The sequence below is a fragment of the Phalacrocorax aristotelis genome, chromosome Z (genome assembly GCF_949628215.1).
Source record: "Phalacrocorax aristotelis chromosome Z, bGulAri2.1, whole genome shotgun sequence".
NCBI classification, from domain to species: domain Eukaryota; kingdom Metazoa; phylum Chordata; class Aves; order Suliformes; family Phalacrocoracidae; genus Phalacrocorax; species Phalacrocorax aristotelis.
Genome location: NC_134311.1, coordinates 62,027,333 through 62,051,565, shown reverse-complemented (window position 1 = coordinate 62,051,565; position 24,233 = coordinate 62,027,333). Strand labels below are relative to the sequence as shown.

The window sequence follows — 24,233 nt, the reverse complement described above, 5'->3', positions numbered from 1 at the left end:
TCGCTACGTCAGCGTCGCATCGCTGGCGCTGGCAGGGGCGGTGCCACCGCCACGCTGGGCTGAGGTGGCTGCGCCGCTGCACGATTAATTACGGCGGCGCCGGGGACTCCCGAGGGCGGGGCGGGGGCGGGGCGCGCTGGGGATTCCCCCGCCGCCCCGCACGGAACGTTCGGGATTGTTCCGTGACGTCACGGCGGGGGGCTCCCGCCGGCGGGGCGGGGTCACCCCCATCGGCGGCGGCCGGGAAGCCCCGCCCCGGGCTCCCGCGGGGTCGCGCGGCGGCTCTCGCGAGGCTAGCGCGCGCCGAGCATTGCGGCTCGGAGCGGCGCCATTTTGGGAGCGAGGCGAGCGGGGGGTGTGTGCGTGTGTGTGTGTGTGTGCGTGTGTGTGTGTGTGTGTGCGCGCGCGCGTGCGTGTGCGCGGCGCCCTCGCGCCCGTGGTCCCGCGGTGGGGGGAGGGGCGGCCGGCGGCAGCGGGGCCGGGTCACCCCCAGGCGCGGTCCGGGGGCGCCGGGGCCGGGGGAGGAGGCGCGGCGGGGCCGGGGCGGGCACTGGCGTGCGGGGCGCCGGGCCGCCCCCTTCCCTCCCCGCCGCCGGACCCGCCCTCGGGGTGGGCAGGGGGAGCCGCCCCCGGCGGGGCTGCGGTGGGGCGGTGCGGCCCCCCGGGAAGGCAGGACGATCGCCCAGCGGTCGCTGGCGCAGCCCTTCCCGGTGCCCGGCGCGGCCCCGCGGCGAAGGGCCGGTCGCGGCGGGCAGGCGGGGGCTTGCCCTCCCCCCCCGCAAGCGGGGCAGGCAGCGGCCGCGGAGCGCGGGGCTTCCCCCGCGGCTCCCGCCGCTCCCCCGCTTCCTTCCCTGCTTCCGCTCGGTGTCCCTGGCCCAGGTCAGCGCCGCCCTCCCGGCTGCTCTCTGCGGACTGCTCATCTCCCCGATAAAATGAGAAATGCCCCCCTTTGTTTTTTTTCTTTCTCTTTTTTTTTTTCCCCTCTGCTCCCGGGAACGAGAGGCAGGAGAACGTTTTCGCTGACAGGCGTTTCTCCGATAAACGCGCCTGCTGGTTTCCCCGGGATGTGAGTGAAGGTTTTCCCCAGGCTTCTGAGCTCGGGTTCGGCTTTCTGATGGCATGTGTGTTTGCTTTTTAAGCCCTGGGTTTATGCGTTTGTCTAGCGCCAGTTTGGAGTTCAAGAGGGAAACCTGATTGTCCTGGTTCTTTTTACTGTAGGTGGTTTGGATTACAGAGACATTCCTGGATGTTTGCAGCCTTTTGCTTCGGCTGGTAGGGGGATTAAAAAAAAGCCTGAAACCGACCTGCAGCTTTTGTTTCCTGCGAAAGGGGAGGAATATCGGACGCTGTTCTGGGATTATTTGTCCATACGCTTCATCCTCAAAAGTCTTCTGAAACAATCAGTAGACGTCTGAGAAGCGAATTGGGAATCTGAAGTCGTGAGCTTTTTCTTTCTACTGGTGCTGAGCACCTCACCCTTGGACGCTTTTGTCCACATGGCATGGATACGTGGCTAAAATTATCAAGTTCTGAATACCTCAGCTCACAAAATAAAGTGCTTTCTTGTTTTTAGACATTTTTTTTCTTCTAGGCAGCGTTCTGTCTGAGTCATAGGCATAACCAGTTTTGTTAACTGGCTCCTGGTTAAACGCAGCCTGAGTCACGGTGTAGACATTGCTGACAAGTTTCATGGCAGATATTTTTTCCCTTGTCTTATCTTTTAGATTTTCTGACATAGCCTTCTGTCATTTTGGAGTGAGACCTATTTTCTAAATGAAGAATCTAATAGATGTTTGTTTATCATTTTTTCTTTTATATTTTATTTAATATTTTGTTGAAAAATGTTGTTGCCAATAAGCAGTATGGAGGTATCCAGATAGCTGTTGTTTACAAATGCCTCTGTTACCCGAAGCTAGGATGTTCAACAGTTCAGATGTGAAATTTGGAGTTTTGGCTTCACAGTTTGAGGTGTAAAAAGTGTATTTATTTCACCTGGAGCTCATGCTTCTTATAGTGATATGTACATGGAATAGACAAAAGAAGAAGCTGTCAGAGAAAAAAAAAGCTTTTTGAGACAGTGTTGGCAATTTTTGGAAGTAGCCTTGTGGAATCTGTTAGCAAGAAGGATGGGTAGCTGATTTCTGTGGTGTCAAATCTATGTCAAACAGCTACGAATGTAGTTTCAACAAGAACTTGGGATATTATCTCAAGGAAAACAAACTGGAAGGATATAAATCACACAGTACTAACACCTTGTGCAGTCCTCTTGGATTAGGTAAGTGGTGTAGTGTTCATAAATCAATTTATGTTTGAATAAACATTTTATCTGTAGAATGGTTAAACCAGTAACATTTACTGCCTGGAGGTTGTTGGGTTTTTGAGAACGTTGAAATGAGCTTGCAGAACCTAATTTTTACTTGCTGTTTTTAATAATTGGTGGAATAATTCTTTTAAGAATTTGGAGAATACGTGTACAGGGAGAAATATGTAGGCAGGAGTGTGATTTTTCTGGGAGATTACAAAATAGGTACACCTAGACTGAATCCATAGGTAACAGCCTTCACGTTTATATTGCCTTCTCAACAGTGAGCTATTATATTTATTGAACAAGTATGCCGGATGGCTTGCATATCTCAATCTTTCCATTTGTATTAGATGTCTTTGCACCATGAAGGTAAATAATGTAGGTTTTGGTTGTGTGTGTTTTTTAGATTTTTTTTTCTTTTAATTTCCTTCCACTGTTCTTTGTCACTTGTAGAAGCCAGATATTTTTTACCAAAAATAAGTTTACTGCCTATGCAGTAACATATAAAAACCAATTAATGTGTTGATATTTTAAGGTGGGTTCAGGGTGATTTCCTGTTCTGTAATGGGAATGAATGAGCCTGACTGGTCTGCAAGTATAACAGTACAAAAAAGCTCCACCTTTTTGGAAGGATTCAGAACAAAATCCAGTGGTGAACTAGTTCTACATGTTACTTTTAGATTTATTGCTGTCCTAATCCGCCCATAGTGAGTAAATGTTTCTGAAGATAGTTGTAGCTTAAATGTTTAAACTAATATGTTTACAATATTTTTTTGTAGGTTTGTGTTCAGCTGAATTGCTACTGCCTCAAAGAAAATTAGGATGGACAGAACAACTTAATTCAAAAGTCAGTGGTCATTTTACTGAAGTTCTTTCCCTCTTGCCCCAACTTGATTATTTACAAAGCTTTAAATAATTAAATATTTATTGGGTAGACTGTAAACTGAGTGTACGGTAAAGGTGACACATTTACCTTAGTCCCCATCTTTAAAATTTTTTTTCACAGCTTCTGCAATACTGAAGTATTAGTAGTAGTGAGGTAATGAAAAAAAAAAATTTTGTCTAAGGGCAATGCAGAGATGTTTGGGAAGGTGGCTTCTATTAAAGCCTTGTAGAAAAAGTAAAGTTAAGCATGTGAAACTGTATATAAAGATTACTATAGTGCTTTTGCCCGTGTAGGTTGTCGTTGTGACCACAAATGAAATACTTACATCTAAGTTTTTTAAATTCTCAGGCTCACTGAAGCAGTTCTATTCTGTGTTTTGTCTTGTCAGTATCTAAAAGTTGATGTGGCTTCAGTATTTTGCTTTCTTTGGATTTTTTTTATTTTAACTTCTATTGCAATTTTGTTGTTTCGAAAATAATGAAACTGTGGAACATGAATAAGGGGCTGTTTCTGTAATCTCTTGTGGCTGTGGCTTCTGACTCTTCTACGTTGAGTCTCAGTGTGGCTTGGGATTGACTGAGTGAGTTGAGGCACATGTGAAGAAACCAAACCAACAGAGAAGAATGATCTTTCTGATGCCTTTAGTTGGATTAGTCTGAGTTTTGTTTGAAAGCATTTGGTAGATGGAAAGACTTCAGGTGTCAGTGGTCATTTAATTTGATTTTTGTATATTGTATGGTCATAAATAGTAATACAAGTACTTGCTTCTTAGCTCGTAAAGTGATGTGTCTTTTTTTCGAACTATTAAGGTTCAGTGCTGGGAGATACCTCTTTACAAGAGGCTCTCACTGAAATCAAGGAGCTGTATCCTCCACTTACTGTCTTTGACTTCTTCATCTGGATTCTTTCCCTTCTGGATGTTTTGAAGAATTTGCTTTTTAGCTTCATTAAACTAACTGTCTTGACATATCTCTGTTTGCTGGTAGGATAATTCTTTTTCTCTTGACTGTGTTTGCACTTGGGAAGTGCAGTTGTTCTTATTTGTGTGCGTATGTATTTGACAAGGATTCAGGCATATCTTACAGCTGTGCCCTTGTACCCTAAGCAATATTCATACTTGGATGACGCCCACTGAGGAGAAAATGCCTAGCATGTTGGTCCACTTTAATTCCTCCTTTAGGTTTTTATTTGTATAGTGCTGACAGTGTGTTAAGTGGGTTGTGGACAACTATGAAGATAAGGTCCTTGCCCACAAGAGCTTATACTTTAAACCTTGATGTAAACATAGCTTTTGTACTGGAACAACTGTCAGCAGCTTGGCTCTTTTACTGATGTGTTTATTCTGGTAGCATCCTAAAATGGGTGCATTTGTATTGAGAAATTGTCTTGAGTGGGGCAGGCTGCTCTGCTGTATGAAAAAACTGTTGGTGGAAGCTTTTAAGAGTAAGCAGAATTTAAACTTACAGCAAAGCTTGAGTGGAATTATATCTGTAAAGTGATAGAGGGAAATTGTGTAGATACTTAGCTTTGTTGCTACTTCACAAGTTAACGTACTTTATGCTCCTTTCCCCCCCTCCATTTTAATGAGTTTATCTTGTTTAAAATGTGTGGATAAAACTGTGACAGTGATAGTTCTCATTGCTAGACAGGATTTACTCCTAGTGCTAAAAAATAAAAGCAACTTCACTAGAAGTTATTGATGAACTATTTGCAGACCTTATTATAAATGAACTTGAATGAGACTTGGCATACTTTCTGGTTTTTGTTACTGTGTATGTTTGAGCAGTAGTATTACACAGTAACTGGTGATAGTGTCCTGTGTGGTGCTATCAACTCCACAATCACCTACTGGTAAATATAGTCAGGGAAACAGATGAAATACACAAGATTGTTTTGCTGATTCATATGCTCAGGATATGTCAAAACCACTACCTTTTTCAGCTGCTTTTTCTTCAGATCTTTGTGAAGACTCCGAAGTGCAAAAGAATGCTCTGTGATCTTATTATACAACGTATACTGAATGGGGTGGTGATGTTATTGCATTTCAGCTTTTGGACTTTGAACCTTGTAAAGGGCAAGAGATCAGTATTTAGCTAGCTTTCTGCTAAATGGTACTGCAAGTGTGTGGGGTTTCAAGCAGAAGGAACCTGGCTGTAGTTTACCTTCAAATACGAAGTTATTCTGTGTTATCAAATAGTTAGATATTTTTTTTTTAATTTACAGTTTGGTACAGTGCAAGAAGGAAAAACTTTTTCTGATAAAGTGATTATTAAGTTATTTGAAGCGCGCTCATTAACTTTGGTGGTTTCTAAACCATTTCCTAAAAGATGTTTTGATTGTTGTGACATTAACATTTGATTCACAGAAGTGATGCAAACCCTGTTGCTTGTGACCCACATCTATGTGTAGAAAGGGGACCGTACAATAAAGAGCAATGGTTGGTATTTTTAGAACACCACTGTCCCTGCAAGTCTGCTGACATTCTAGATCCTTATGCAAAACAAAGTGTGCTTCACTTGATTCATCCTCACAAAAGGAACTTGAACCCTAAGTAGAAATGAAGGTGGGTTTTCCTTAAGCTTTTTGTGTGTTTTGGTTTTTTTTTTTCCTAAGTCACTGTAAAGCTAGGCTTTACTAGAGAATGTGTTGGCTTTAAATGGTGAAAAAATTGACCATTACAGTTTGACTCCACACTATTCTCATACCTAGGCATGTCATAAGACTTTTGGAGGTGTTCAGATATGACAGAGGACTTCGCTCCTTCTTCAGTGTTCTGCAGGAAGCCTTAGTTATCACACTGTCTTTGAAAGATGAGGCAAGAAGGTAAATTAAAAAAAAAAAAGTATAAGTATTTTCTTTTATTCTTCCTTATTGTCCAGTGCTAGAATACTCACAGTTCTATACTGGATGGTGGGAACAATGAAACTAAAACTGGAGATTTTACTTGCTCTGCAGTAGCAAAGTTGAGAAAGAGGCTTTGGCTGAACTGTTCAGAACTTTCTAATGTCTGTTGAACCAGTGAGAGAGAAAACTTTTAGAGGTTCAGCTCCCTTTCCTTTTATTGGAGATACGAGTCTTTGACAACAAATTTTAGAGAACCAAAGAACTTGAGAGAATTAGCATACCCAAACTTAACCTTGTTTGTAAATTATACATCCATAAACAGTCTCCTACACTGAAATGCAGTGGGGGTTGCACACACACACTTCCCCTTGAAAATGTTAAAAGGATGGTTGTAAAGACTTAATCATATTCTGCTGTTGTGGCTGTGCATTTACATGGGCAGAAAAAAAGAAAGGAAATAAATAATCTTTAGTTCCAGTAGTTCTCATGCTTTTGCAGCAATTTGTGATCAGTAGAAATGCTTCCATTTTCAAAAATTCTGTAATGCTTGTGTTAAGGTTGAATATTGTTTTCTGTTTTATTGACATGCAAATTTTGGATAGCAAAATAACTTGAAATTAACTTGTTTTGTTTAAACTAAATGAATTAAAGTAAGATCTCTAATAAGCTGTGTTTTTAAAAGGGTAATGAAAATTGAGATGTATAGTTTAAACAAGTATTGTTTGAAGCTTACACTTACCAACTTCAAATAAGTGCTATTCTTGACTAGAGATAACAGGGAAGAACTTGTTATAACAAGGGATTTTTTAGTTGAAAACGTGTTTTGTGGCAGAGGAAAAACTTGATGGAATGGGTTGTTTTAAAGGCCTGCTTAGTTTGAGAAAAGTACTGAATGTTTTTGTTTACGAAGAAGAGAGACTCTGTAGTTTGATGGCTAGGACCTGTGCATATAGTTTCTTTGCCTAATTCAGAGCAAAACTTTGTAGTTTTTCCTATGGATGATGCTAAATAAATGAAATAATCATTTGAAACTGGCACAAGATGGGAGAACTGAAGGGTCAATTTATGCTGTAGCTTGGTTATTCCAGAGCTGCTGTTTTAGTGAGAACTTTGCCTGCTGCTTCTGTTCTTCAGGAAAAAAAAAAATACAACAAAAACCCCACAACTGACTTTGGCAAATAGCTTTTTTTGTCATGAAATGCAGTACAGTTGGTGTTTTGTGTATCTCTGATAGTAATAATTCAATTTTACTTCCCTGCTAGAAAACTGTGTGCCTCCTTTCTCTTCCTGTGAGATGGTCACTCTTTTGTAAGGTGTCATACAGACTTGCTTATTGGGTCTCTCTGAAAGTCATATACACTTTGCTTGTCTTCTGGACTTAATAAGGATTTGATATACTTGCTGAGGCTCATTACTGAGGAAGCAAAGCAGCAGCAGTAGCAACTCACTTGAGACACTAAATGTATAACCTTTTATTTTTTCCTACTGTCATAAGAACACTGTAGTATGCTTTAATTCTGATGGCTTACAACCTTCTTTTACCCCATTATACTAAAATTATGTTGGCAAGGTGAGGGTGGGTTGTCAAACAAGGGTGGAGTTAAGGTTCCCGTGTATAGTTTGTAATGTGCTGTATTTACAGTAATAACAATCTGTGAGGCATTAGGTAAAAGATCAAAGGTATGTTCCACTTAGATATGCATACATCCTAATTTTAGACCTTCCTTAAAACTAGGAGTGTGTATATATGTGCTTTTAACATTCGTTGTGTTCATGGGTTTCTGTATGCTAATCAATAGACAGAATTTCTAAACTGGTCTTCAGGGAGAATCAAGAAATTTGAATTTGTATCTGCCTTCTAACACTGGGAATTCATGGCTTGCTTGAAGCTTCCCCCCTCTGTTTATAACTTTGCTACCCAGTGTCACAGAAACTACTTCCTGTAAAATAATATAGGCTATCCACAGAGCATAAGTAGTTATAGAAGTAAACTTTTTTAACTTGTCTCTAGATTCTGGTGAGATGGATTCAGCTGTCAGGGTGGTTTCTTTTTTTTGTTCCCCCCCCCCAATTTTTAGCATTATTTTAAAATTTGCTTTCCTGTAAAATTTTAGTCAGCTCCATTTAAATTGCATGTCTTTATTAATATGGTAAATCCATAAGATGGCCAAAAGCATACAGTTTTTTACTAAAATAAATTTTTAGCTTCTAGGTGATTTGGCTATTTTACTATTACACTGACCAGCCTTTTCCTTATGGTAGTGATTGCAACCATTTTTGTCTGTTTCTTCATGCTAGGACATTATAAAAAAAGCAAAGCTTTTTTTTTTTTTTTATTCTGTTAGTTCAGACAAAGAGTGTTAGCAAATGTATCTTGCCAACAGTAATGAAACCTGTCTTAAATATTGAAGATGGCTTTCTGGGCTAGGGAAATATTCTTATTTTGTACTCTTGAAGAGACCTCCCTGAGTTGGATCTCTTCAATACCAGTGGGACTGTCTGTCTTCTGCCAGCTAAATACTGGTTAGACAAGTTAAACAACATGCACTTAAAATTGGGTGGGGATGGTCTCTGATCTCATGTCCTTGTCATCTTGAAGTTCTGCTGTGCTTTTTTTTCTCCACCCTCGGTGGAGAAAGGATCAGGTTAGGGAACACTTAAATAAGATACGTGTAAATCCATGGGCCTTGACAAGATGCTCCCATGAGTACAGAGGGAGCCAGCTGATGTCATTGCAGTGACATTCCTGGTTATCTTTGAGAGGTCTCACGGTCCTTGGGAGAGGCTCTTGAGTACTAGAAGAGAACAACTGTCAATCCTGTCACTAAGAAGGGTAAGAAGGAGGGTCCAGGGAACTACAGTCCAGCCAGCCTCACTTCAGTCCATGGGAAGGTGGTACAGCAACTAATCCTGGAAACTGTTTCCAAACACCTGAAGGACAGGAAGGTGAGTGGGAGCCATCAGAATGGCTTTATGAAGGGGAAAGCATGCTTAACCAAGCTAATAGCCCTCTACAGTGTGGTGACTAGCTTGGTAAATGAATGGAGAGCAATGGATTGTGTTTATCTTGACTTCAGTAAGGCTTTTGACATTGTCTTCCATGACATCCTCATAGAGAAGCTGGCAAAGTATGTGTGAAGAAGTGAATGATGAGGTGTGTCAAACTGGCTGAATGGCCAGACCCAGTTCATCAGGGTTGTGATCAGTGGCACAAAGGCCATTTGGAGGAAGCTGTTATTGCTGTACCCCAGGGTTCAGTACTGGAGCCCATACTATTGAACATCTTCATTAAAGTCCTGGACACTGGGACAGAGTTTACTCTCAGCAAGTTTGCAGGTGATACAAAATGGGAAGGAGTGGCTAATACACTGGGTGTTTGTGCTGCATTCAGAGGAACCTGGATAGGATGGAGAGCTGGACAGAGGATCCTCATGAAGTTCAGCAAAGGGAAAATGCAAAGTCCTGTCCCTGGGGAGTAGTAGCTGCATATGCCAGTACATGCTGAGGGCTGATGAGCTGGTAAGCAGCTCTGCAGAGAAGGACCTGGGGGTCATATTGGGCAGCAAGCCAACCATGGACCAGCAATACATCCTCAGAACAAAGGCTACCAACATCTCCCTGGGCTAGATTAGGAAGAGTGTTGCCAGCAGGTCAAGGAGGGTTAATCTTTCTCCTCTACTCAGACCTGGTAAGGCTGTATGTAGAGCACTGCATCCCATGATGGACTCCCTGGTACAAGAAAGTTACAGACTTAGTGGAGCGAATAAAGCAAAGGACTGCAAAGAAGGTTAAGGGACTGGAGTATCTTACCTATGGGGAGAGACTGATACTCTTTTTGATCTTCTAATGAAGTACAAGTTGGTCCTCAGTCTTTTGGAACACCCAGGGAGTGTTCTATTTAAATTTTTCAGAAGGTACTTTACAGGTGTAAAACTAAGGAGTTTAATGGCTTACATTTTTCTCATGTAAAATTCTGTGAAGGTGAAAATGATGAGGGACACTTTGGTAAAGCTATCGATGGGACTATAGACTGTTGGGCAAGAGTATACAGTTACAAGGTAGCAATGGTTCATTACAAGGTGATGCTTAAAGTTCATAACCCCTCTCTGGTAAATGGAAGAGTTGTATTGAGACATTCCTCCTGTTATCTGCAGTGGGTGTGGACCTGGGAAAGTAAAAGGTAGGATTACATGTTTTTACACTTGAATCTTAGGAGTTGTAAGATTACTATAGTGTTATAGTTTAATATATTTAAAATGTGATATTAAATGCATTTTCTCTAGTTAGAGCTACTTAAACCAAATAATGAAAATAATCTCAAAATCAGTTAAATGTGAATGCATATTGCCTTATAAGCCATAGTCCTTTCAGGATTCTGTACTTTAATAATCGGGCTCATTTTTTCTTATTTGACCTCTTCATAGGAAAAACACCTATGGAACTAAAATTCAGAATGCTTTAATGACATCTACCTGTTCTGCTCTCTGCTCTTGCAGTATCCCAGAAGTTAATTTCTTCCCCCATGCCCACATCTGTGGGCTCTCATGTCCAGTAACGCAGCCAGGGTAGAGATTCCTTTGAGATGAATTCTCATGGGAGTCACTTTTCCAGCTCCTGAAGAGTATTATGCACTTTCAGGGGTGCTGTATGGCTGTTTTTAGTGTTGTGTAAGCAGAGGGAGAGGGAGAGAGGGTTTCTGATGCTGGAAAGATTTGGTGAATGGAACTGAAGCTAGAAGAAATTCTGGATAAAGGGTCATTGTTATAAGGAAGCAGGACTGATCACTGAAATTATTTGTTTATATAACCAGTTTATTCCAGACCTCAGTAGCATTGTTTTCTTGATGATATGTTTAAGGCCAGGTTGAAGACATTAGTAAAGGAAATCGCTATTCTTCCAATGTGTTAGCAGGAGCTGTGCAGGAGACATTATATGAAGGGAGTCTGGTTATATCATAAGTGTTCCAGTGTTTGAGTTGGAGACTTGGGCTTGGGGTTTGTGTGGTGTTTTTTCTTTTTTTCATAAAGCTTAGTCAGGTCTAGGTGTTATCAGCATTTTATAGATGCTGGGGGTGGGGGGTGGAAGTCTAGGTTGGTCTGTCTTGCTTCACCCTTTTGCTCCATAACATTTGGCAGCACAACTGCTTCATGGTTTAGCGCTGCAGCTAAGTGAGTTAATAAATGCATGCAGTTCTCTCTGTAGTGACTCTACTGTTACCCTGTCTGTAATGAGTCTGGTATGTGACTGCACTGTATTCCCATTTTTTAATGTGGTAAGTAGAGATACGGACTGGACTAACAGATGCTTGCTAGGGTTCTGCGTTATGCTTAGCCTGTAATTCCCACATGCTTCACTAGTGGTTAGAAAGTACTGCCATGTATTGCCAGTCTCCCTGTTTGGTGAAATTGCTCAGGAGTAAAGGAGGGTGAAATCTTTAACTGATGTAGCTGTGGTGGCTGGAGTCCCTAATCTAGGACAAATGGTATGAGAATGAGCAAGCATTTTTTTTTCCTTGTCTTTTTTTCTTTCTTCTGGTAAACTTTGGGGAGGAAAAAGAAGAGATTGTTAAATAAATATTCTATTGCAGGAAAGTGCACAAATTTTATTAAAGTGTAAGAAATGGTGTTTGTTAAATCAAAGATGTATTTCATAACACTGTTTTGGATAGTTTGTTTGACTGGATCTTCTTGATCTATGTACTTCATGTCCCTGTTTTATGTGTTAACTACATGGAGGTTTTGAGTTTACAAGCAAGCTTTGCACACGAAACTTAAATGTTAGTCATTTTGGCTGTTCCATGTTTTGTCCCAGTAATAGTGAATTAAAGGTTTCAGGTAAGGTGAAAATTGTAATATAATATGAAGCTTGAAGAAGCACTTCACTAAAATAATCTGAAAACAAGGTAATCCAAAAGTTCATGGGTACAGGGTGTTTTCTGCTTTGGTACTATATTGAATTCTGTCTGGTTTTGTAGGGGAAAAAAAAAGAATTTGATTTATACTTGGTAGTAGGTGGTCTTCATGCTTAAAGTTTGTTTTTTAAACACTCTAGTGATTTCAAGCAGTGAGGGAAAGAGGGCAAAAAAGTTGCTGGGGAAACAATATTCTTATACAGTTACTACCTAAGATGGGAAAAAGTGGATTAGTTATTACAACGTTATCTTTGTGTACATGCTTGTGCTACACATTAAACTCTTTAGTTACAATTATTAGTTTTTGACTTGGAAGCATAGCAGGAATTGGCAGGTTCAAATACTTGTCCTGTGTCTTAAAGTTATTCCAGAATCTTGGCCTTCTGATCTTCAGGGCTGTGTGTCCAGCCTAAACCTACTGCGGTTGGTATCTTCTTGTGATTCTTACGGTGTTTTGGGTTAGGACATATCTTTTCTTCGTAGAATTTACTCCTTCATATGTTTATAACCACTGTTTAAATACATCTGAGATCCTCATTTTGCAAGGCAAAGCAAGCCAATTAGTTTTCTTAGACTTTTCGTTTCCCTTATCAGTGAAATAGTTCATGATTTCATCAAGTAAAACTCACAATTTTGTGCTGTTATTCTAAGTGCGATTTTACTTATATCTTTTCTGTGGTGATTTAAAAAAGAAAAATGTAGTAGTGCAAGGAAAATCAGCTATACTGTTTAATATTTGATTTCTTAATTTGTTATGCACAAGGTAGACTAATGATAGTTGGTTTAGTTCCTTTTTCATTTTTTTGCAGAGTTTTGGGAGTTGACTGTAGATGTTTTTTCTTAGGCTTTACACAGAAGTCTTGACTCCTGATTCAAGCAGTTGCTTTCTGCTTCCCTTTTCTTAGCATGTTACTTCTTTTTCTAAAACAGGCAATATATTAAGTTTTCCCAAATGCTGTTTAGATGACGCAAATAAGTTTGTTTAAAAAGTAGTGTTTCCAGCTGCTTTACAACTGGTGAAAAATAGTTTCTGTCACAAAAGGACCTTATTGACTCAGTGATAAAAAACCCCAGCCCAACTGTGTTTGGATGTTGGTTAAGTATACTCTGTGCAGTGTTCTTATTTCAGCTGCTAATGTTGCTGAAAGTGGATGACTGAGTTAGATGTATGACAAATCTTTTCACTGTACATAATTTGGAACCAGCTGTTCATTATTCCTTGGCATTCACTGCCTTCATATTGAAGATCATATTTCACAAAACTCTGGAATTCATTTTATATAATTGAATATTGGAATAATTATTGCATGTTACCTGAAACAAAATGCTTTACAGCCTTTTCTCAGATCCCCCACAAGAAGTAAAATTTAAGAACATGTTTTTTTTTCTTTGCTGTCCACAACACAGTGAAACATAAATTTTATCTAAATTTATGGGCTATGGAAGGCTTTTGTTTCTGAAGTCACTATTCAATACTTGAATCAGACGTCAGAGGCTATTACTGAGATGAGACTGAATATTTTGAGCAGTCTGATTAAAGAAATTTAAATGCATTTGAGTGCTAATGGTATGAGGATAGGAGTGTTTCAGTGTCTTTTCCTTACCTTTCTAGGATTGTGCAGCTCTATTTCAGTAATAGACAACCTGAGCCAAGCTAGCTTTTATGGCAGTTTGGTAAAAGAATGGCAGATGTGTTTTGACTTTGTGCTGCTAGGGAATGCTGACGTAAACATTCAGTGGTATATTTTGGTCCTACTCTTTTGTTACCAAAAGAGTTTCTACAATCAGTGGAATCGTGTTTGGATCTGTGGTGTTTATTTACCTCAATAAGCTTTCTTCTGACAGCTATATTAATGCTGGGAGTAAAACAGCTGTTTTATCAGTGTTAATGAACAGCAGTTGATCCATTGTGTGGTGTGTACATAAGAGAAGGCTTACTAGCAGACAAATGGGTTCTTCATGTCTGTCAGTGTTATTAAAGCAGTTTCTTGTAAACGCTTGTATGGGTGCATTCTACTGACTTTCATTCTACTTAAATACTTTAAATGGGTTTGTTGGTTGGGTTTTGTTTTGGTTTTGTGGGTTCTATGTTTCTGAAAAGCAGAATTATTTTTCTCAAGTAAATTGCTGATCAATGTTACCTATTTGTCTTAGTGGCTCCTCAGACTTTGTAAAGGCAGCTCTTGTTTGATGTCAAGCTGGAAGGATCTATCAAGTAAATTTCTAAAGAAGTCTCTTTGGTATTTTTATTAATAACTTAAATCATGAAATAGAGTGTATGCCTATTTGTGGATAGTATGGATTTGAACAGAGATTGCAAGTGCTTTGGGTGACACACAATGCAGAAACGTCTGACTGATGGGGACAGCTTAAGTAATGGGCCTGAATAGCAGGAAAAGAGACCTGGTGGAAGGAACCTTCGTAGTGATGGGATGTGTTGCAAAATAGTGTGGTAGTCTCAGTTGTTGGTCTAACTTAAGTTGAAAAGCAAGCTGTTTTGTTCCAAGGTGATCATGAAGGATTTAAGCGTAATAAATCCTGCCTGTGGCAGCAAAGTGGTCTTGCTGGCATCCCATTCTCACTTTTTGTGATTCGTTCTCAATTTACCAAAAATATTTTCCTGAGAATGAAGAGTATCCTAGAGGTATTGAATATTTGCCAGATCATCAAAGCAGAGTTCGTGCTTGTAATGAAAATGTTTTTATGTTAAAATACATGCTAGGACAAACTTGTTGGCAACATCAGAAAGCTAGGATCTGTAAGAGTATTTATGAAGACTGATAAAACATGGAATTGGCAACTTAAAGCTGGGTAGGCTATGTACTATAAAATATATTTAAAAAAAGAGATGTTAATATTTGTCCTTTCCTGATATGATGTTTGTTTCCCAGTTTAATTATGGCTAGGGTGTTTGTGCCTCTTGGAAGTTAGTAAGGTTTAATAATGAAAATACTAAATTTTCCCACGTCTAATTGCCAGACCAATAATATGTACAATCACATGAGAGAAAGTGTTTTCTTAACTTTGGTAGTGTGGAGACCGATATCCTCAATAGTTGCTTTTCTTGGTAGTATTTACTGTAAACCTATGAAATCAGTCAGATAGTGTTTTAGAATGACATCTGTGCTTTTGTTGCTGCTGTTCTTTCATCAAAACTAGCTGGAAGAATTAGGCCTAGAAAAGTTTTTCTTCTATGGGCTTATTGAAATTTCAGATATTCTGCTGCCGACTTTGCACTCTGAATATTGTGTAGTTCTGGCCCAGGCCTCTGTCCTTACGACTGCACTGTACTGCTTCATAGGAGAGGTCTGAATCGTCTGAAATAGCAGCACTGTCAAAAGCCTTTTTAGAACTTTTAGTTGAAGAACTGAGAACATGAGGAAGACTTTAATCTGCTTCTAGAATGATTTTTGCAGGAAGAAATATACATCCAGTATCAGAGAGCTGTGGACGAAGCTCTGTTAAAAACACCTTTGCAGTCCTCAGATACTTGGTGATCACCAAATCTCACCTGACCCCTTGATTTTTGTGCAAAAGGTAAAAGGTAGGTATGTTAGTGAGTTAAGAATAAACTCTTTTCATAACAATTGGATAAATAGTAGTGTTAGGAAGCTTGACTGGTTTTCAAAAAACACAAATATGAATTTGTTAAGAACTCATTGTTAGTGCCTTTGTCGCATACCTAATAGCTGATTCGCCAAAACTTGGTAAAACCTCTTGGATCTTTGTTATGTTCTTATTCAGTATAAACCTAATCTCTCCCTTTGTTTTCTCAGACTCTTAAGTGCCTTGGTCTGGAGATTTTCTTGTTGTTGTCCTGATCTTCCAGTATTCATACCTGTCTTGATCCTTTCTAAGGATTTTGTGATTCTCCTGCTAGGAGATGAGAACTGTATCTGAGGGAAAGAGTTAAAAAAAATTTCCTGCTGCAGTCTGCTCATATTTAATTTGGTATTTCTTAATTTAGCATCTCTTGTATTGGTTGGTCTGTAAACATACAAACTTTTCTGTTTCGATACCATTGCTAAGCATGGTTAATCAGTAAAAGTGAAGTTGGTTCCTATTAAAAAGAGAAGCCGTTTTTGTGATGGTTCTGTGACTCTGGAACTTCCTTTGTTTGTTTTTTATTAGTCTGATGTAATTAGGTTCTTCAGAAAATTTCTCTGGAATTCGTGTTGAGGTTAATTTAGAACAGATTGTTGGATGACTTCAGCAGAGTAATTTATAACAAGTTATTTGGGTGAGACATACCTTTAAACTTGTCTCTTTAAATGATGGTAGATATTGTGCATCTTAGCTTACAGTTTAACTCTGGTATCAGAGGTACCTAAAAACCTAAGTATGAGCTCGCAGCATAAAAAAGAACCGGCAGCTCAACTAAGTGCAGTTTAATACTTGTGGATCTGTTAGGCTTCCTTTTAGAAGCTAGAACATTCTCATATGTCACTGGAAATCTGCAGAAGTCTGGTTGAGGCCAGAATACAACAATTATCAGTTACCAAGTTCAGATTTCATAGCTCTTACTAATACTTACTTATGTTACAGCAGCCTTAGATTAAAGTGAACTATATCTATGTTTGCTTACTAACAGATCTGTAATCTGTTTTGCAGAGATGTGGAATGCACGTTTATATGGGTCTCCCTATGAAATGCATGTGGATGTTTATTATGTTTTCACTAGCTGAATTTCTAATAGTGTATATATCATATGTGGGATATTTTTGAATGATTGACAATTTTGCAGTGTCGAGCTGCAGAGCATGATTCAGATACCCTTATAATTTAGGCAGTGTCATCCATTTCTTTCTTTCTGTGCTGTAGTTCAGCTTCAGGTAATATAGTTCACATTTTCTTGCATTCTCTTGCTTATTGAGAGATGTTTTCCTACCTGTGGGGAGAGTGTAGGGTAGAAAAAGTATTATTGGATTTTAATCTTCAGCCGTTACTTTGTCTTGCCCATTTTCCAACTAGAGAATTTTACTGGATATTGACACTGTTTTTGAGCATGTAGACTGTTTCCATTGAATCTAGAGATAAGATGGGGTTTATGGTGGCCCTGAGCATCCAGTTTATTGTAAGGAACCATAATATAGCCTCTGAGACTAACTTTTAGGGACTAATTAAAAAAATCAGCTGCTTCTGGGAAGCTAGTGAAATAGCTCCTGAAATCTGTTCTGGAAAGTACCGGAAGGTATTTGAACCAGCTAATTTTGCCACAGTTTTCTGGATCAGACCTTGCACAAGCTGTTTCATCCCATTTATAAGTGGAAATAAAGGAAGGATGTTACAGTTGTATTTTCATGATACCTGCAATACATTTGATTAGTGTGACACTTTGGTAATAAAAGCACAAATGTGATGCTATAAACAAGATGGGGATAGTTAGGTTCTAAACCAGACCTGTGTGAGAAAATAATACCAGAAAACAGAAGGGAAATAATTACCAAAACTCAGGTGCAATCCTCTTGTAACATAAGCACCTGAAAAGTACACATTTCTTGTTTTCCAATTACAGGGACTTGCCATGAGGTGCTGAAGCCTTTTTTCATTGATTCGGAAAGACTGGACCTAAATGGCGCAGCATGACTTTGCTCCAGCCTGGCTTAATTTTCCTACTCCACCATCATCAACAAAGGTATGTTCTTGTTCTTTTGAACAGGTACTCTCATTATTAGAGAAGTCTAAATGTTATAACCTTAATCATAGTAAAAATGCAAATCTCTCTGAATAGGGTGATAACAGGTGATATCTAGCAAACCTTGTCATGATTTAAGTAGATGTACCGTGATTGTCAAGCTCATACCTCCAGTAGAACTTTTTGCTTGAGCAGCTGAGTTCGTGGAAAGAAGCATGTGCCTGGCCACATTATCAGAGCTGTTGTTGGATTTAAGGTTGCCATCACTGGGTGTTTAAAATGAATTACCATGTTTTGTGCTAGAAGTACCAAGACAGAGGCATGTGCTTGATGTTCTTGCTTCTGATTTTGCTCTGTCCTGTAACTTTTACAGGATTGCTATTCTATCATCCAAGTGATTTAAAAAAAAAAAAGTTTGAAATAGACCTTCTGAAATGACTCTACAGTTGCTATTGTGATGCTTGTTATTACTGGTGGAGAGTGGTTCTTTCAAATAGTTACGCACCTTCACTTGGGTTGTTTCATCTAGACTACTGTTACTCACTTTATACAATGGGACAGTTAGCTTGGAAACAGGAAATAGCAATCTCTGAATCGTTGGAATTTATAAATATTCTGGGAAGTCTTGAGTATGTCTTTCTCATAAATGCTGCTTTTTTTTTTTTCTGGCCTCTTCTTCTCATTCTTAATTTGTGCAAATGCAGAAGCAGAGACAGCACTAGATATTGAAAGTCCTGTCATCTATTTCCCTATTTGTAGACCCATATTCTTCATTACAATCTTTTAAATGCAATGCCCATGTCTGCAGCTGTGAGTGGCATTGCCTTACTTTAATGTATTTATGTAAGTTTCTTGCTGTGTTTCATGTCCATGGAAAATGTTTAGCCTGTATAAACTTAATGGAAATAGGCTTGTGCTATTGTTAAATGCACAGTTAGCTGTCAGTTGTGTTCCCATTGCTTTGCTTATATAAGTCTACGCATCCAGGCATGCTTTTTTTTTTCGTCAGGTTGTTGAATGTCCGTATTTGTATTGCTCTGTGTATCTTTCTTCTACACTGACCTAGCTAGCTTCTTTTAGTATAGTCCATCAACAACTTCCAGTTGCTGTTCTGGGAACATCAGGCCTATCTGTTCCAGGATGGTTCCTGCCATCTGTTTAGTTTCATTCTACTTGACTTCAGTATAGTAAACTCTTTTGATCTGCTTTTTCCAATTTAATATATTTTCAGTTGGAAAAGTAATCAGAGCTTAGTTTAATATGGTGTCACAATTATGAAACAATCTTAACCACGTATTTCAAGAATCTGCTGGAACAGCTTTACCTGCATGCTTAAAGTGTACAATAAAGCAGAAGAGAAGTAAATTCCAGAACTATACCAGTACCGCTTGAATATATCTGAGGTATGGGTTGTATTTGTCACTTTGTGTATTGTGGGAAATTTCATTGCAAGCGTATGCTGTGGATCCTGTTCTCTTCCATGATTCTTTGCCTCAGGGAGTTTAGATAGACTTTCTTTCATCCATTCCAAAAACTCTATAGCTGTATTCCTTCTCTGTTATAGTCTTTTTGCTTTGTTGTTTGAAGTGAGCTTAATTCCTTGTGTTACTTCCTCCCTCAATAATCACCATTCTGTGATATACAGCACATCTGGGTTTTAAATGCTTGTGAAGTATTTTTGGTCCTACCTGATGTGTAGTAATTTTTGGCTTACAGAATAAGCCTTGTCCTGTCCTCTACAAGACAGGTCTCAGTGTTATGGCCCCTGTCATCTCCACTTCCTAGAACAGATTATTATTTCTGCTTCCCATATATCAGCAAAGCAGCTAAAGAGAAGAGCAGAAAGAGGGATGGAGATGAAGAGGAAGGATGGGGTGAGGAAGGCAAGGCGCCTCATGCTTCATGCAGAATGGAGCTGAGGTGAGGCTATGGTATCAACAACATTTGGACTTGAGGAGAAACTGAACTTTGCCTGGTCAGTTTTTATTTTCTGGAAGAGGCACTTTCAGGAATTGTATCTTTAGGAGGTTGGTTTCCCCCCTCAATTGTGGGTAGCCTAGTCGTTTCCCGACATAGGTAAAGGCTAGCATTAGAAAAACCTGGTGCCAGGAAGCTGGGATTGTGAATGAGCTTTCTCAGTGTGACTGATACAGATTACAGCTTGATTGAAATCCATCTCACCTATTGCTGATGATTTTGTCTTAGGGATAAGCTTTTATATGATCTCCCTATGACTTTTATAGCAAAGTCTACCTAATAGTTGGGTGTCCATTGCTCAGTAACTTTTGTTCAGAACTACTGTATTTGTGTCAGTGCAGTATTGCAGTTGGGCAGATGGAAATGGGAAGCGGTTGTGAACAGTGAAGCCATCTTGGGATATGGACAAAACTTTTCAGAAAGGATTACTGTAAAGCATGCATGGGAAGATTGCCAACAACTAGTAAACTCAGTTTTTGCAAGCTTCCTTTTACTTCATGTTAAGCAGTAAGACTTCTTATACTTCAAAAATCTGTGTTGCTTTCTTTCTTGGCTGGTTGAACCCAGTCAGATAATTTCTCAACTTCCAGAAATTGCCAATGGATTTCCTGTTGATTACTAAATTTACTGTTATCTCTGCCACAGGAGGCTTGATACACTGTTATCTCCATCTTGTGGAGAAAATGTAAACTGCATGATCTTTGTATGCAATTTAAAGACTTTAGGTTCAGTCATGTACAACTGAAACACTATATATAAAATGCTGTCAGTTACACTTTGTGAAAATATGATTGTTCTTCAAAGTTCATTAAAAAAAAAGTTAAGCTCCAAAAGCAATATTAGAAGGTTGTTGTATGTAAATGAACATGTGAAGCTATCTTCTAAAATTTCATCTATAATCAACAGATCTAGAACTTTCTGAAATTTTTGGCAGTTTATTAAAAATTAATTTGTAAGGATTTACTTTTTACATAAATATTGAGATTCATTGTGATATTTTTTGAACTACTTAAATCTTTTGAATGTCTCATGTGGTTTTCTGTTTTTTTCTGTCTCTCCAGGTTTGTCAGGGAAGTGATTCACTTCCCAGATCTCAAATTGAGAGGGCAATCCCTTTTCATTTGATTCTGTGCAATTTGGAAATACATGCCATGTATTTTAAACATCTATTGCTTACTTGAGTTTGAATTTTAAGCAGTGAATTTTGAATAGTACCTTGAGCTCTGCTGGGGCATTGTCAGTAGAACTTGGGTTTCATTTTTTTGTGTGATTGTCTCTTGCAGGGGAGGTGAGAAGAAGGAAATAGTTTCCTTCAGTATGTTTTCCAAAGTAGTTAATCCTATTACTGTGACTTCTTTTTTTATTTTTTCCTACTCACTTTGATCAGTGGAGTACTTTAAATATTAATACAGCTTGATTAGATTTAGTGGGTAGTAACTGTCGAAAAACTCGGGGCTTTCATTTTCAGACATACACCATTACTGCTGTACTTTTTTTTTTCCCTAAAAGCTACTCAGTGTGGAGAGGGAATGAGCTTCAGACAGCAAAGTTAATGCTTTGGGTGCAGTAAAACTGATACTGCCTGGAATCATTAAGCTTAGTTTGCTGACACAGTACATTTCCACACAGCTGTGCTTTCATGCGTTTGTAGCTCTTGTGGCCCTGGGATGTGTTGGGTCTCTTGTATGTGTGCGGTACAACAGACATGTATGTGCACAGTAAGTCTGCTGGGAGGGAAGGAGGCTTTGCTTCATCTGCATCGAAGGCTGGCTGTGAGGCAGAGAGGTAGTGGGTAACACAGCCCTCTGCTGTCGCTCACTGGAAGATGTGTGGCATGAACAACAGCAAGGCTAAGCACTACTGTTGTAGAACAAAAACTTATTATTGAATTTTTAAGATATAGCAGTGAAAGAAATATTACAGTGTTAGAATAGTAAAGCTAGATAGAAGCAATAGGGAAGAGAGCTGCTGTAAGGCACGACCTTTTCTGGTCTAATTCCCTTAGTTCTAGTTGGGATGTATTTTGGTTTCTGTGTTTCCATTCTCAGTATAAGGATTTAGTTTATAAGGTACTTCCTGCTGATATAGTAAAGGTTTATTCCTGTAAAATTTCTGCATTGTGTACTTATAAGCTGGTAATTTGAAGTACGTTTGTATCTTTTAACTAGTTGCATTTGCCTTACTAAGTTATAATGACAAGACTAATAAATTGGGCCTTTTTTAGGTACAGCTGCCTCTGGTGGAAGCAACTCCTTGCTTTCTATGGGATGCACACATGTATAGTCTCTGACCACCCATATTAAGATCCAGACTTCTTTTCTGCCTTCCAAACTGTGTTCTCCTGCCCTGTCTTACTTTTTTTATTTTTCCTCTGCTGCAACACATGTCACTTGTGCTCTGTTCTGCTGCCAAAACAAAATAGACACTTGTACCTTGTGTCACAGACGCGGTCCTCAGTGCTGTGTCAGTGTCCTGGAGCAGAAGACACAGCTTCCACTTTGCTAGCATGGGAGATGGTGACATAGCTCTGAACATATGTATACTTGGACTGCTGCATTCTCTGTTATTCAAAGTTCTTTTAACAATTATTTATATATACCATGAGTAATATGCATGTTACAGTTCTGATAATTCAGTTTTGATGTTAATCAGATATCTCAGGTCTACCACTTGTGCTCCTTTACAGTCATCACTGAACTTACAGAAACATGCTGAAAACCTTTCATGGACAGAGAATCATTTTGAAGTAAATCGCAGAAGACACAACTCTTCAGATGGATTTGTTCCTAACATTGGACGGCCTAATGGAGGTATAATTTAGCCTTCATGGAGCATTTTGAATATGTTTACATCCTTGTAGCACTCCAGCTAGAAAATGGTAGATGTCTGATGATAATAGCTCTCCAATACTGAATTCTTGCTCTGTAGTAAAATGGAGGTAATGGAAACACAAATCTTCTGGGAGAGGATGTGATGACTGATTAAGGGTTGGCTAACGTAGTGTGATTGCAGGTCTATTTCTCTTTTAAGAAGAATGAGGTGTTGAGTTAATATTCTAGCCAACCACATACAAATGGGCAGCCAGAAAAGGAGGTTGACTTGTCTTAATGTTGGACGACAATTCTCTTTCTTTGGCACTGTTTTGTAAGATTGTTCCATGCTGCTTATGTGAATGAAAACTTAAGTTCACTATGCTACCACATCCTAGAGTATAGTGCTGCTGACCTAACTTCTCTTACAATTTTGCAAAAGTAGGATATTCTTTTAAAATTGTTTGTAATTACATTTCTTTAAAATTTAAAAATCTAAGGGCATTTTGGGAGAAAAGAGAAGAATGGTTGGCGTTCACAAGGCAGAAATGGTGCAGAAAATATAAGCCATCATGGTGGGTACCATGGCAGAGGTCCCCGTGCTCGTACCAGTACTTTCTACTGTGGAAAAGGCCAAGGACTGCATGAAGACAATGAAGCTGGGAAAAAGGAAGACAAAGAAGGGCCGAAACAGTTTGAGGCTGAGGATTTTGTAAGTTAATTGTAATTATAATAAACTAGGTTTCATTGTTTCTCTAAGTGCCATTTTGTCCATTAAAAGCGACTTCATGGTATTTCACCAGTTTCAGATCAGCATATAAGGGATCACCCTCCCTTTAGGTAAGAGGCTGTTAGTCATTTGTCCACTAACTTGTTTATCTTTTTATATCCAGTTTTTGTTGTTACATGTTTATTATTGTCACTTAAGTGTTTAAGTGAAACTACAGTTGGGTTGCAGTTCACTGTGGTATGTGTATGTATTAAATTCTACACAGTTACCTTATTGGAAATCGGAAGTATAACAAAGTGATCTTTCTGCCAATGGCCTTTTAAGATCCCATGCTTCAACCTAGAATTGTAGGATGTAAGAGGAAAGGTGAGCTTCCTCTCTGAAGAGCAATATATCACTGTTCTTTGCTTTCTCAGGACAGTTCATGTAATGGTCATCACTGCTGCCTGAGTTGTTTTGTTGGAGAAGAGAAACAAGTGAGCATTGACTTATTTGGCTCACGGGGGGAAGAGTCTAGTCTGTCCATTTAAAAATCTTTGACAGCAGAGATCATACTGCTGATGTTATTGCAATTCTTTATTTCATTGGTCCCAGAATTCAAGGCTTATGTTTTTAAAAATGATAAAACTTACTTTCAGCCGTCTTTGAACCCAGAATATGAGAGGGAATCAAACCAGAATAAATCTCTAACTGCAAGTGTGTGGGGTGAGTATTTTTTGTGTTTTTAAATGTAAAAATGTAGTGGAGATCTGAAGTTATTTTGTTTGAAACAAAAGACTTTTTTTAAATTATAAAGGTGTAGATTGAAATTGAGGAAACTTCAATATTATTACAATGTAATTATCTTTTGAGGTAACACTTTCATTTGAATATCAATCTGTTGGTCTGTAGATGCAGCCACAACTAGCCAGAACAAATACCCTTTTTTTTACTATGTCAAGAATTTATCTTCACCTTTATTTTCAAGAGGAAATGCAATGAAGGTGGGTCACTTAAACTAATGATGTGATTGCTAGCTGAAGACTTAATAAAAGAATGCTTCTGACTGATAAGAGCTGTTGGAAGAGTTTGGAGGGAAACCTAGGAGGGCTGAGAAGAGAGGGTTAGCTTGCAGAAGTTTAAGGTCGTTCCTGGA

At 39.1% G+C, this 24,233-nt stretch overlaps 1 protein-coding gene across 10 annotated transcripts in view; it reads left to right on the top strand.

Moving 5' to 3' along the window:
• The first annotated feature begins 269 nt into the window (after positions 1-269).
• The window catches only part of GPBP1 (GC-rich promoter binding protein 1), a 35,317-nt gene continuing 11,353 nt past the window's right edge, over positions 270-24,233 (top strand). Inside the window, exons 1-10 of one of the 10 annotated variants that reach the window (XM_075078239.1) lie at positions 270-355; positions 1,219-2,275; positions 3,085-3,152; positions 5,557-5,754; positions 5,901-6,014; positions 17,462-17,581; positions 22,245-22,368; positions 22,869-23,080; positions 23,515-23,574; positions 23,737-23,803. In XM_075078239.1, coding sequence (XP_074934340.1) covers positions 17,519-17,581; positions 22,245-22,368; positions 22,869-23,080; positions 23,515-23,574; positions 23,737-23,803 — 526 coding nt within the window. In that variant the 5' untranslated portion in view covers positions 270-355; positions 1,219-2,275; positions 3,085-3,152; ... (1 more) ...; positions 5,901-6,014; positions 17,462-17,518. Of the gene's footprint in view, positions 356-727; positions 1,122-1,218; positions 2,276-3,084; positions 3,153-5,556; positions 5,755-5,900; positions 6,015-14,124; positions 15,491-17,461; positions 17,582-22,244; positions 22,369-22,868; positions 23,081-23,514; positions 23,575-23,736; positions 23,804-24,233 lie in introns of those variants that run through there. The other 9 variants (XM_075078240.1, XM_075078245.1, XM_075078238.1 and 6 more) reach the window with 9 other exon arrangements.